Raw genomic sequence first — 12,762 nt, 5'->3', positions numbered from 1 at the left:
TAAATAGATAATTGAAGATTTTCAGGAACACAGTGACCATGGTTAAATGATAAGTCTGACATTACTCTACATTTTTTTGCTCTCAAGAACCTCCTTTTAAAATCCCATCTGTCAGTACTTCCTGATCTTGTTTAGGACTCGGCCTCAAGGCAATGGCTCTGAAGATATATGTAACTCTTTAAAAACAGCTTCTTTTTTTTTCTTTTTAAAGGAAAGCCATTTCCTGTAGCAACTGGGCACTGTAGTTGTAGAAAAATGATGCCAACAGTAAAAGAAGCAGCGGTAAAAAGTGTATCAGTCTGGGGCTTTTTATTTTTTCCAGCGGCAGATTAATAATTAAGGCAGCGCGGTGATATATGCGCAAATTGTCTCACGATAAATAACAATGTTGTTATGAAGGTCCATGTCAACCAGATGTATTTAATTTTAATAGTGTTTTGACAAGAATAGAGGCCTGTTGCAAATGAAAGCGCAGAATTAGTTTTAATGTGACAGTAAAATCACTTTATTGTTGGGTTTTCACCTGATTTGCCGGCGTAAACAAAACAAATGCTGATTGAGTTTGAGTCATAGGTTGTTCATTTAAATGATCAGTATTTTAATTTCTACTTCCACTGACCTGGTACCTCTTTGCTGCTGCTGCTGCTGCTGCTGCTGCTGCTGCACTTGGTCCGGATAAACACACTGCTAGTGCTGCTAGAGAGGGAAATTGGAAAAGACAGTGTGTGTCTCAGGAGCCAACTCACATCCTGACACTTTCTTCTCTGTGACTGGCAAATATGATCACTGTAAGATCTCTCCCCCACCCACTATTTACAGATAGTAGAACGTGTTCAAAGAGAATACTAATGGGCTTAAAATCCACACACAGCTTGATTCAGCCCTTGGATCGTTGAAAGCGTGATTCACTTTGCCACATGACACCCGGCTCCTCTTTATGGTATGTACCGTGTACAAATACTGTATATGTAATCTGACGGTGAATGTAATCTTTTACTTGTCACCGCCTGTTCTTCTGATACTTTGCAGTGTTTCTGAGACTAAATCTACTTTAGTCGACGGAGGAGGAGGAGGAGGGTAATATAGACTGGATGTGGTTGTGTAGGCAGGATAAATATAATAATAATAATGACCTTACATTTATAAGATGCAGTAACATGGCAGTCACTTTGCTCCATTACTGTATCTGTAGCAAAAGTACGTACCTTAATGGCGTGAGGTCACAAATTGGAGTTGACAGCTAAGTGTAAATTTTATGCATTAGACAGCAGCAGCACAATGACCTTTTCCGTGTTTTGCATGCTGAAACAGCGGTATGATTTCCTGTTTTTAATATGGACGCTAATCACGTGCATTTACAGATGAAAATACAATAATTTCAGTTTTACCTTCACTTTCTCTTTTTTTTTTGTTACTTCAGAAGAAGATGTCAGTATGTGTGTTAAAGTAAGACTTCTGCGCTTTGGAGCTCTGAGCCTCGAGAAATAAACTCTAGACTTCCCACTTCCCGGGCACAGTTGTAGTGGGTCTGCCTGTGCATGTTTGAGGGCAATATTCATTATTCCGGCTACCTGTGGGGAGGAACTGCCTCTGAAATGGGTGGCGTGTGATTTAATGCTCCGGTAACGTTTTCCAGATGGCAGCGGTGAGGAAAGTGTGGGGGCTGGATGACTGGTGTCCTTGATGATGCTCTGGGCTTCCTTATGCAGCAGGTTATGAAGATATCACAGAGCCATAGTGGGTCTGTGCCAGTAAATTTTTGATGCGGGCTTTACTGTGTTTTGCTGCAGATTCCGGTCCTGTACAGTCGGAACTGCCTAACCATATACTGTGAACGCAGCCTGTCAGAGTACACTCTCTGTGGTGCATTGATGAAAGTTAAGCCTAGCCTCGGTTCCCAAGCCAAATCTTTTGAGACGCCTCACAAACTGCAGTCTTTGTTGTGATTTTCTGAGCTGGTGGAGGAAGCAGCTGGCATTATGAAGTTTGTGATGTGCACAGCGGTGAGTTTAGAAGTTTATAAAATACGTAAGGGCTGTTTTTTAGGGTGGGGATTGAGTGTTGGCAAAAAAACAGGGAAGGCCAGAATATATGCAGACAATAAATATGTCACAATCAATCATTGTTTATACAGTATGCATCACAGTGAGACATCTGTGTGGCTTCACTTGGATACAGTAGAGCAGGGGTGTCAAACTCACTTTAGTTCAGGGGTCACATACAGTGCCAGTTTAATCCCAAGGGGGCCAGACTGGTAACGTAACAGCACAATAACCTGTGAATAACAACATCTCTAAGTACATTATGAAAATATGAACATTTAATGAAATATCCTTTACAAAATATTTTATAATCAGCCTGAAATTTCTTTCTGCAGAACTGTTTAGTTCTGTCTTTCAGTGTCGTGTCATGTCCGCAACTCTTACTAAAACTGTGGACAAATTACGATTAGCAATTATTTTTACTGAAATAAATTGCAGATACTGTCTTCTATGTCATTTTCTCACTTGGCTACTTCATGCTAATACATCTCGCGGGCCAGATTGGAACCTCCAGGGGGCCCGGTTTTGGCCCACGGGCCGTATGTTTGACACCCCCTGCAGTAGAGCTTTAACTCTTACAAAGATACTGATGTTCAGCAGGTACGATGACATCTTCTAATTAGCACTAAAGATGCAGCACAGCTAAGACCGGAGGGTGTGTTTTGCAGGTGTGCTCTCATATCATAAACCAAAGCATCGAACAATGTGACATCTTAACCTGACGATGACTCGGGAGAAGAGGCCCGGGGATCAACACAGTCATTAAAATTCATCCTCGGGGCAGAATGGATATTTGTACCATATTTAATGAAAATCTGTCTAGACCGGCATAATGGAAGGACTGACAAATGATGATTATCATCACGGAGGTCAGTAAGGTTAGCATGACAAGGAAAAATCATATCTCAACTTAAGCTTTTATAAATCGTCCTGGCAGTAGAGGAGGTAGCACTCGGCAGTGCTGTGAGTTTCAGTGTGTAGTGAAACCCAGTCATCAGTGACCTTTATTCTTTGTCTTGGTGGTTGTTATGGTGAAATATACTGGATGTGAGCGCAAGAAGAAGCACAAGAGTTGAGCCTGAGCTACAGTATTTTGTAACAGTTAAAATCTTTTTTGTTATTTTTTTATTTTTTTATTACTGATTATTTTGTCAAAAAACTTGGTGTGAATTAGTTTCCACTCTGACTTTCTGAGCCCACGCTGCAAGAAACATTACATCTGCATCTGTAAGTGTGTCATATTCACATTCAATAATGACAGCAGAACACAGTGACCAAGGTCCTCTCATGCCGAGGACGTTGTATAATCTGCTATCTGAAAATGAAAATTAATAAAGGTGGCACACTGGCGCGGTGGTTAGCACTGTTAGCCCTGCGATAGACTGAAGACCTGTCCAGGGTGTAACCCGCCTCTTGTCCAATGACAGCCCCCCCCCGACCCATCACAGGAGAAGCAGTTACACAAAATGAATGAATGAAAATGGATAAAGCCGCCACCGTTCTGCTCTGCAACGGGCTATTTAAGCAGACATTAGTGCTCTGACATGCCCTGAATTGCATCCCAAATTTTTATTTTAATTGGATTTTCTAAAAATGCTCAAAAGTACAAATAAATAAATTTGTAACCAACTGTGTGGATTAACATTTATCCTGAACATTATCAACTATAAACTTAATTAAATTCACAGTTCAAGCGACTATGGCCGCAAGGAGGATGTGTCACGTCGCTCAAAACCTCATCTCATCATCATGAGATTTATATCCAAAAAAAAAGGAAAAGAAAACAAGCATAAACTAGTTTAACTGGACTTTATTTGTCGCTTAATCATTTCTAAATGGCTTCAAGCGTGGTTGCAAAACCACCCGATAGAGTCACTAACAGCACAAAATCCTTCAAATAAACTGACAAGGATTCAGAGTAGATTAATCACAGTATGCATTTCTTTTTTTTTTGTCTTTCTGTCCTCGTCCTTTGATATTTTCTGCCCTGCTTGAGATTTTTGTAGTGAACTCCAGTAGTTCAGTGTTGCACAAAAAGAACTCGCTGCCTCTCGTCAGTGGGAATCCCATTGGATGCAGTCGGTCTGGACACATCTCTGCCCAAAGGGGAAATAATATCCTTTTTCTATACAGCGTTAGTCCTGTGCTTATGTTAAGGAAGCCCTGCATTGTAACCATCCATAACATTCAAGCATGGTGGTAATCCAGAGTTGGCCAGTGCCAGAGGGATGGTCACCTCTCACATTTACTATAATAAAAGAATTTCAACAGGAGAGCAACTGGGGGAACAGAAATAAGATTGCCGCAATTAGTTCCTATTCCCTGTGTTTCTCTTTCTAAATTCTTAAACGGTAACTTCGGCTAGTCCTTGATTAATTAGTTCTAATTAGATGTGTTTTAATGAAACAGATGGTCAAAGCTATTTGAATTTTCAATGAAGTGCAGCCACGGAAAATTAACCGAGAAAACGGAACAGCAATATATCTATTAATCAGAAGTAAATGTCCTTCTCTGTTAAATAAATCTTTCCAGGTTTGCTGTTGATTCAGGTAAAAACATTTTGTATTCAAATTACAGTGGCTGGAGACCTGTCCAGGGTGTTCCACACCTCTCTGATAAGCCCCAGCCCCGCTGCTACCCTCCAGAGGACAAGCAGTTGCACAAAATGAATGAATGAATCTGTGGTATCTGCCAGTCTGGGCATTTAAAACGCACCAAGTTGCCCAAACTTGTGCATGCTACAACAATCACCACCCAATGTTTTTCTATTTGTTAAGTTAATGAAATATAGCCAGTGCACAAATTAGCAGATAATGTATTCATCATTATCTGGAGTAGCATTAGCTCTAAATTGTCACAGCAATTTTAAAAGAGAAGAAGAAGATGCCCAGTTAGTTGAGGGGCATACAAAGTGTGCGGCAGTGGAGTTTATTAGCACATTTTGTTTGTGGTGGTGGGTGGATGGGGGGGTAATTGATCTTATTTGGCCGTCACCGACTCTCCACACACTGCAGTAACAGCCAGAGGCCTGCCCAAGGGGGTCTTGCCAGAGTTTGAATGAATCAAAGCACCTGTCTTCCTGCCGCTGTTAGACAAAACCCCATGTCACTCACTGAAGAGAGGCTAATAACACAGTTAGGCGGTTCAGGCTCGCTTCATTGTGTGTCAGAAGGAGCGCTACGGCGTTCAATACAATCAAACGGAGAGCTGCTACTCTCCTGGCCCAGGAAAGCTAAAGAATTGAGCACCCCGCTGACGGACGTGCTCAGTGAAACGTGATGAATGTTTTCTCAGCTTTGGTACAAGTGAGTTTGCTTTGAGATATAATTAGCTAATAAGACATGATTAATAAAATTACTACTGTTAGATGCAAATTAAATAATCTGCCAGGGACCAAACCAAAAGCACTCGCTATTCTTGATATTAAAATTTAAAAGGTGCTGGACAGCCGAACATCACACAGAACCAACCATCAGCCACAATATGAATGAAGCCATTTTGGTTTTTTAACTCATTTTTATGTGCTGCTTCCATTTGAGTCTTTTCAATGTTTATGGGGGTAATATTTTTCAGGATGGTAATATATAGCCGTATTTACTGACCACAAACCACACGAAAAAAGACCGAAACCAATAAGAACCAATACTTTCTGACTCCACACTCCACTCCACTCTCAAGCCATTGGCTCATTTTGAAATATATTGGAGCCTAGGGGGAAAAAATGGTTATGAATATATACTATCAGTTAAGAAAAGGTGAAATAATTTAATGGAATAGTTGGGAGCTGTAGTTTGTAGCATATAACACATCTGCACAGAGAAACGCAACACACTAGGTTTTGGCTATAAAGTTTGTTAGGAACATACATAAAGTTTTGGTTCACTCTTTTTTTTTTCTTGCAGACAGTATGAAAAATGGAAAATATCCCGACTTACCTTCCTCTTCCTCCAAAGACAAACCGTTGTAGGAGTGAAATTTGGTCAAACCACCCCAGTTCCGAGACCCAACAAGACAGAAAATGTTTCAGGAGATTAAAGTTTCACACAGAAAGAAGAGGTCATGTCAAGTCACCAGTGATTCTCCTCCTCCAAAGTTTATAGAGAAAAAAGTTAGGGCTTTAGACCTCGACTGTAGGTCACGTAATAATGGTCGGTCATCTGTGAATAAGAAGCAAGGGCTCATTTAGACACACGGTACAGATTCAGATTCAGAAAACTTTGAGGCAGTTTAAGGTACATGTGAGCAGCATGACGTGCAAGAACAAGACACATTTAAGGAACAAAACATAGAACAATACACAATATGTTCAAAAAAACTATCCTATAAATGTTTGAAACGTCTGTGGAGGATGTAAACATAACTGTATGAGTGAAGTGAATAAAGTGCAAATGTATACTTGGAGTTGAACGACTTTGGATTTCTTTAAAGTCGACTAATATGCGGTGAAAGTCAAGACAACGTCGACTAGTCCATGACTACACCAATGAAATCTATATTCTTGACCTGAATACATACTGTAGCATTTCACACAAAATAAGCTACGGAGGAAAGTTTACTGAAGCCTGAACACGGGCTACTGTCGGCCGTAGCCCACATCAGCACCATAAACACAAGGCTCTCGCGTGGTGCATTCACTGACATCAAGGACAACAAAAACACGCACTACAACCACAACAACAGTAACAACTAACAGAACACAACAGAACTACATGAGCTTATCAATACTGTGCGCTGCAGATATGTGTAGCATATATATCAGCACCGTCAATACCATTTATTAATACTTCATAGCGTGTTGTAAGATAGGATAATGTAGCTGGGATAAAACTAATAACTGTCTAATAACTTTAGTCAATGAAATTCACCAGCAAATTGTTGACGTGCAGCCTCCTTCTCTCTGTTATCGCACGACGTTTGGTGAAGTTGTTAACTGACTGCTGTCCAGAGGATTTGGACCGTTCCTCTGCTAGCGTTAGCGGATGCTTTTTCAGATGAGTGTGCATTGTAGTAGTATATTTGCTGTATTTCAACAAAACTGACTGACATATTCTGCTTGTCATGGTAGAATGGGTTTAATCTTTAGTGAAGTATTTCCAGACTCATGATGATCCGCTGCTAGTTTGCTGAAATGACCCACTGGGCTCCTCACCTGTCTTCTAGGAGGCATCCGTGTTGTTATTGTCATGTGATCAGCGACTAGTCGTCTTCCTGCTTAAAGTGTCACGGCGCAGCAGTAAAGTCGACTAGTCGACTATTCAGTACAACCCCTAATGTAAACAGGAATTACCTATATGGGATTATCTATTTATGTTATTGTAGAGGTAGTATGGGTAATAAATAACAATAAATATCAACGGGAGGCAGTTGTAGAAAAAAAGCCTTGTGGAAGGTGCTTAAAGAAGAAGGGGCTCGGGTGCATCCTAACCTTTCAACTTCATCCAGATGGTGAATAAGTGAATTCATTTCAGGATGCATATTGTTTCCCATGTGCAAACTATATTATTATATTGCTGTTTCCTTTAAAATTGGGAGATACTGAGCACAATAGCAGTGCACTGCCACCTGCGCCTTGAAGAACAACGTTCAAATTTAGTCCTGGACAATCTAAGGCACCACAGCTATGATTATGCTACATCGCATTTTAAACATCTGGTCAGATTCATGAGAAATGGAAAGAAGGAATTCTTTGCTTCTAACATGACACCGTTTAGCAGGCTCATCTCAGATCTATCCCAGCTCAACCACAGCAGCAGCCACGAAACTTTCCCCTCCCCTGCAGTCAACCAGAGCGCTAACTTATTAGCATAGACACTACCTTTCTGATCAACACCAAGCAGTCTCTCTTGTTTCCAGTGACGTGCCATGAATTTAAATGAGACAATTAGCTTATCCATTTCCCCTGGTGTCGAGTTCACAGAGTCTTTGATTGAGATTCTGCTGCACAGCAATGCAGCGGAAAGTTTAGCTGCCCTGCAGGCTGCTGTGGCCAGGAGGGATGTGTCACGTCACTCAGACTATGGATTTATTTAAGTAACTGATAATGTCCAGGATAAATGTTAATCCTCATAGGTGGTGTATTTTATTATTTAGTTGAATTATTCCAAAAAAAAAGAAAAAGAAACTTATTTATTTATTTGTATTTAAAGCATTTTTAGAAAATCCAATTAAAATAAAAATATGGGATGCAACAAATGTCAGGGCACTAATGTCTGCTTAAATAACCTGTTGCAGTGCAGTAGATCACGGTGACTGATTGGCAACACAATGACCAGCTCTGACACATTTTGTCGTCTTTATTCAATCTCATCTTTGGAAAACAGATTATATAACATCCTTTGCCTGAGAGGGCCTTGGTCGCCGTATTCTGCTGTCATTATTGAATTTAAATATGACACACATAATGCAGAAAGTCAGAGTGAAAAAACGAATTCATACAAATTTGAGAGGAAAAAAAAATGGGTGATGTTTTTCTTTTTCTCTAAAAGCGTATTTTGTTTTCTGTTTTTCGCAACCAGCTGTTGCAAGGAAAATCCTTCCCTAAATTGGGCTCACTGGACCAGATTGAAACGGGAAGCGGGGATGCGGAGGGACGCTACAGCGGGGACTGTGACGACGAGGACGGTTGCGGTGGTTCGGGCGGGGGCGAGGTCAAGAGGAAAGTCTCCAGAGTCTCCAAGCGTAAGTCTCGTCCTTTTGTGATTTTATTGATCAGTCATCCAATTGAGTATGCAAAGCCACTCATTACACAAGGACACATACTTTTCTCTAAGAAATGCAAAAGCAACAATACAGCATTTGAGTTACTGTTATTACATAGCATGAGGTATAACAATTTAAATTACTGTCCTTGGATGCATGATTGTGTTTCTTGCTTTTTGATGCATAGTGTCTGCAGATTGAAAGTAGCTAGGAGCTTGTACAAAGCATCTCTTAGAGGTTGCAGAATTTCAAATAGATCTCCAGTTGCTGTGCTATATTTTAATAAGAGTTGCTCCAGTCTCCATTTTATGACAGCAGTTATAATAGTCATTAAAGATAATAGTTGCTATGGGGACATTATTGCAATCAAGGCCTGTTACTTTAAAAATTATCGCTCCTCAGTGAATCAGTAACCCCTGATGAATCATAGCGGCAGAGCTCTCCTCTTCATTTTGTTACCTTTCACACTCTCCCCTCAGCACATGCATTCCTCCTCTCCTCTCTCCTCTCCTCTCCATCAAACATGCTAACAACCTGATTAATCACCTCGCTCATTTTGCCTATGGCGACAGCGAGGAACGGGGGGTCATCCAAACAAGCCATTCTATCCGTGTAAATGTTTCCTCTACTGCTCGTCAGTCTGACTCAAGGCTTCCACAGCTCAGGCTCAGGGAAGCCGCTTAACAATCGCTCATCTGAGGCTGTAGGGAGGCTCTGACATTTATCACCCATTACAGTAGAGCCGCCCTTTCCTTGTCATAGGCCAGATCAGCCTGTCTCCCATATTTATGACCCACTGTCTGCTGTGACCTCTGTCGAGTGTCTGTCCTCTGCAGCCTGACCCTTGCACAAACCCTGAGGATTCTTCTCCTGAAGCGGACCTCTGGCCAGTCCCTACAGGATATCTGCAGTTACAGCCACAAAAAGTTGTCATCAGGTGTATTGTTTGGGTTTGGTGTAGTATTAAATTAATTAATACAATTGCAAGCAACAGCTGTGTGAAAAATTAGCGCAACACACCTTCCAAAAAACAAAAATCTGTTATTTTTCACATATCACACATCTCATTCAGAACTTGAAAAATGTCTCATGCAAGAGGTATCATCCAAAACGCCTCATCAATTTGTAGGAGTAATAAATATGCAACACACTCTGTGGATCAGGCTTGTTCCAGAGCATCCCACAGATACTTGATCAGTTTGGGATCTAGTGAATTTGGAGGCGAGGTCAACACCTTGTGCTGTTCTTCATGTATTTTTGAGTCATTTTTTAGTGTGTGTGTGTGTGTGTGAGAGAGAGAGGCTGCATCCTGCTGGGGATGGCTGCTGCCATCAAGGAGTGTCATTGCTATGGGGTGGGGGTGCCTGGTCTGGTCTAGGTGGGTGCTTCATAACATCCACACAAATGCCAAGTCCAAAAGTTTCCTAGCAGAACATTGAATTGTCTCAAGATGGTCGGTGTTATTTTCTTCTCCTGTCAGTGGTCATAATGTTGTGGCTGATCGGTGTATGTATGAACACTTTCTGCTCGGACGCCACCCATCCGTTTCGTCGTTTAGCTCATTTGTTTGCTCTACACTTGCCGATAAGAACAGATTCTGTGGGCCGGCTGGAGTTGCAGTCAGAATAGTAATCAAATGAGAATCCTGTAGCTATCAGAGAAACCCATGTCCACCCTTTCATTCCAAAACCAGACCGATGCCAGAAGATAGTTGCTTAGGGATTTCAGATAATGCCTCATTCAGCCTGATCTCATGCACATTGACTGCACACATTGGGTTCATTAGTTATACTTATGCTGCTCATGTTTGGATAATTTACCGACATCAGTGGCAGATGCAAGGACCTTGAACAAAATCTGGTCCATTATGAACAAAGTCCACCATCCTCTGCAGGACACCATAGTCAGACAGAGAAGCTCATTCAGTGACAGGCTGCTGTCTATCTGTCCACCTATCTACTTAGACTTAGATTTAGACAAACTTTATTGATCCACAAGGGAAATTGCTTGGTCACAGTAGCTCAGTTGCACATAAAAAACACTCTTAAGAACCGCAAGTAAAAGAAAGATTAAATAAAATAAAATAAAAATAGTACAAGCAAAAAATGTTCAGAATTAGTCTATGAACAGATGTACAAGAAATAAAGACGGAAGAATATATATTATATACATAGGAATGACTGTAAGGTGCAATAGTGTCCATTAACATGAATAAAATGGAGTTATCTGTAACAGAAAGGTGAGTTGTTGTACAGCTGGACTGACAATGGTATGAAAGTAGTCCTGTAGCGTTCACTGTGGGAGTAGAGCTGGATCAATCTGTTGGAGAATGAGCTCTGCTGTCCCTCTATAGTCTGGTGTAGTGGATAAGATGGATTGTCCATGATGGAGAGCAGTTTGTCCAGTGTCCTCCTGTCCCTCACTAAGACAAACATCTCCAGCTCACTGCCAATGGAGGGTTAGTCCTGAGCCACTGAGACCGAGCGTGCCGCCACTGTGGGCCAACCTGCCCCGGCGCCTAGCACCCATCTTTTGATGATGAACCCACGCAAACGCGGAGAGAACATGCAAACTGTCCATCTATCACAGAAAGGCCCTGAGAATCAAACCCCCCGGTAGTGTCCTCTTCCTCCTGAAGTCATTGACCAGCTGCTTGGTCTTGTCCACATTCAGGAGTAGGTGGTTTGCCTGGGACCACTCCACAAAGTCTATGATCAGTGTCCTATACTCCACCTCCTGTCCATCTCTAATACACCCAACCACCACAGAGTCATCAGAGAACTTCTGCAGGTGACAGGACCTAGAAATGTCCTGGAAATCAGAGGTATAAAGAGTAAACAGAAATGGAGACACGACAGTCACCCCTGTGGTGCCCCCACATTACTGACAACAGTATCAGACAGGGAGCCCGGAGCCCCCCCCCCCCTTAGCCACACAGACCGGGGCCTGTCAGACAAGTAATCAGCAATCCAGGAGACAGCGGAGGAGCTGACACCCATCCTGAGCAGCTACTCACTCATCGGAAAGGGCTGAATGGTGTTAAAAGCACTGGAGAATTCAAAGAACATGATCCTCACAGAGCCCTTCCCACCATCCAGGTGAGGGGGGGGGGGCGCGCTGCAGCAGGTAGATGACAGCATCATCCACAACAACATGAGGCTGATACGCAAACTGAAGAGGGTCCAAAGGATCTAAAGAGCTTTAGTGCTTTTATTCGTTTGGAGTTGTGTCATATATTCTTCTCTTCTAGTCATGTCTTTCTGCTGTTTATTGCTCGACCCATAGTAAACAGCTGAATCCTGCATTACAAATGCTGTACGAGTGAAGTTGGAGCTAAACAGAAAGCTCAGATTCATTTAAATCTCTGTTAAGCCGAGGGGAGCTGCAGGTTGAGCTGATAATTCTCTGTAGATTCATCAGTAATTATCTTTTGACACATTGTTGTGATAAAAAACAAAAAAAAAGGAACTAGCAGCAAGGACAATGCTGCCAGGTTAATTGAACCGTTGTTTACTTGCTGCTGGTTTCGACTTCTGCAGAGATCCCACATCCTCTCGTAGCAACAGAGTTCGTAAATTGGCTGCCATGAGGTTAAATCACTGTGGTGTAGATACAGTATTAATGAACGCCGTAGGTTCTTATTTCTGTCTGTGCCACACTTCAAAAGAGGAAGCCGGCAGAGACGTCAATGAAATATAAAATCTAAACAAAAAAAAACAAAAAACAATGCACGCAGGTGAGATTAAAACAACGGGAAAAAAACAACGTGCCACTGTGGAGTTGATTGAAGGCGAGTGAAATCATATTTAGAGTGAGAGAGATTTACAGTATGTTCAAAAGGGAAGTGAGAGGAATATGTGATGTGTTGGTTCGTGTTCTGATCATTTTTTCAGTGTTTGTACAGTAAAAATAATAAAAAAAGAAAGATGCTAAGACTGTATAGGAAACACAAGACTGTATAATATCCCCAGCAGACATTTTCTGACAAGCATGGCAGTCTATCAAGGTGAATTGAGTGCAG

General features: G+C 41.6%; 1 protein-coding gene across 1 annotated transcript in view; it reads left to right on the top strand.

The window, feature by feature from the left end:
• The window catches only part of gpc5a (glypican 5a), a 133,728-nt gene that overhangs the window by 76,151 nt on the left and 44,815 nt on the right, over positions 1-12,762 (top strand). Inside the window, exon 7 of the mRNA XM_084541018.1 lies at positions 8,558-8,720. Coding sequence (XP_084397144.1) covers positions 8,558-8,720 — 163 coding nt within the window. The remainder of the gene's footprint in view (positions 1-8,557; positions 8,721-12,762) is intronic.

This window comes from Chelon labrosus, assembly GCF_963514085.1.
Source record: "Chelon labrosus genome assembly, chromosome: 3".
Lineage (NCBI taxonomy): Eukaryota > Metazoa > Chordata > Actinopteri > Mugiliformes > Mugilidae > Chelon > Chelon labrosus.
Note: the sequence above shows the minus strand (reverse complement) of the source record. Positions and strands in the feature narration are given on the sequence as shown.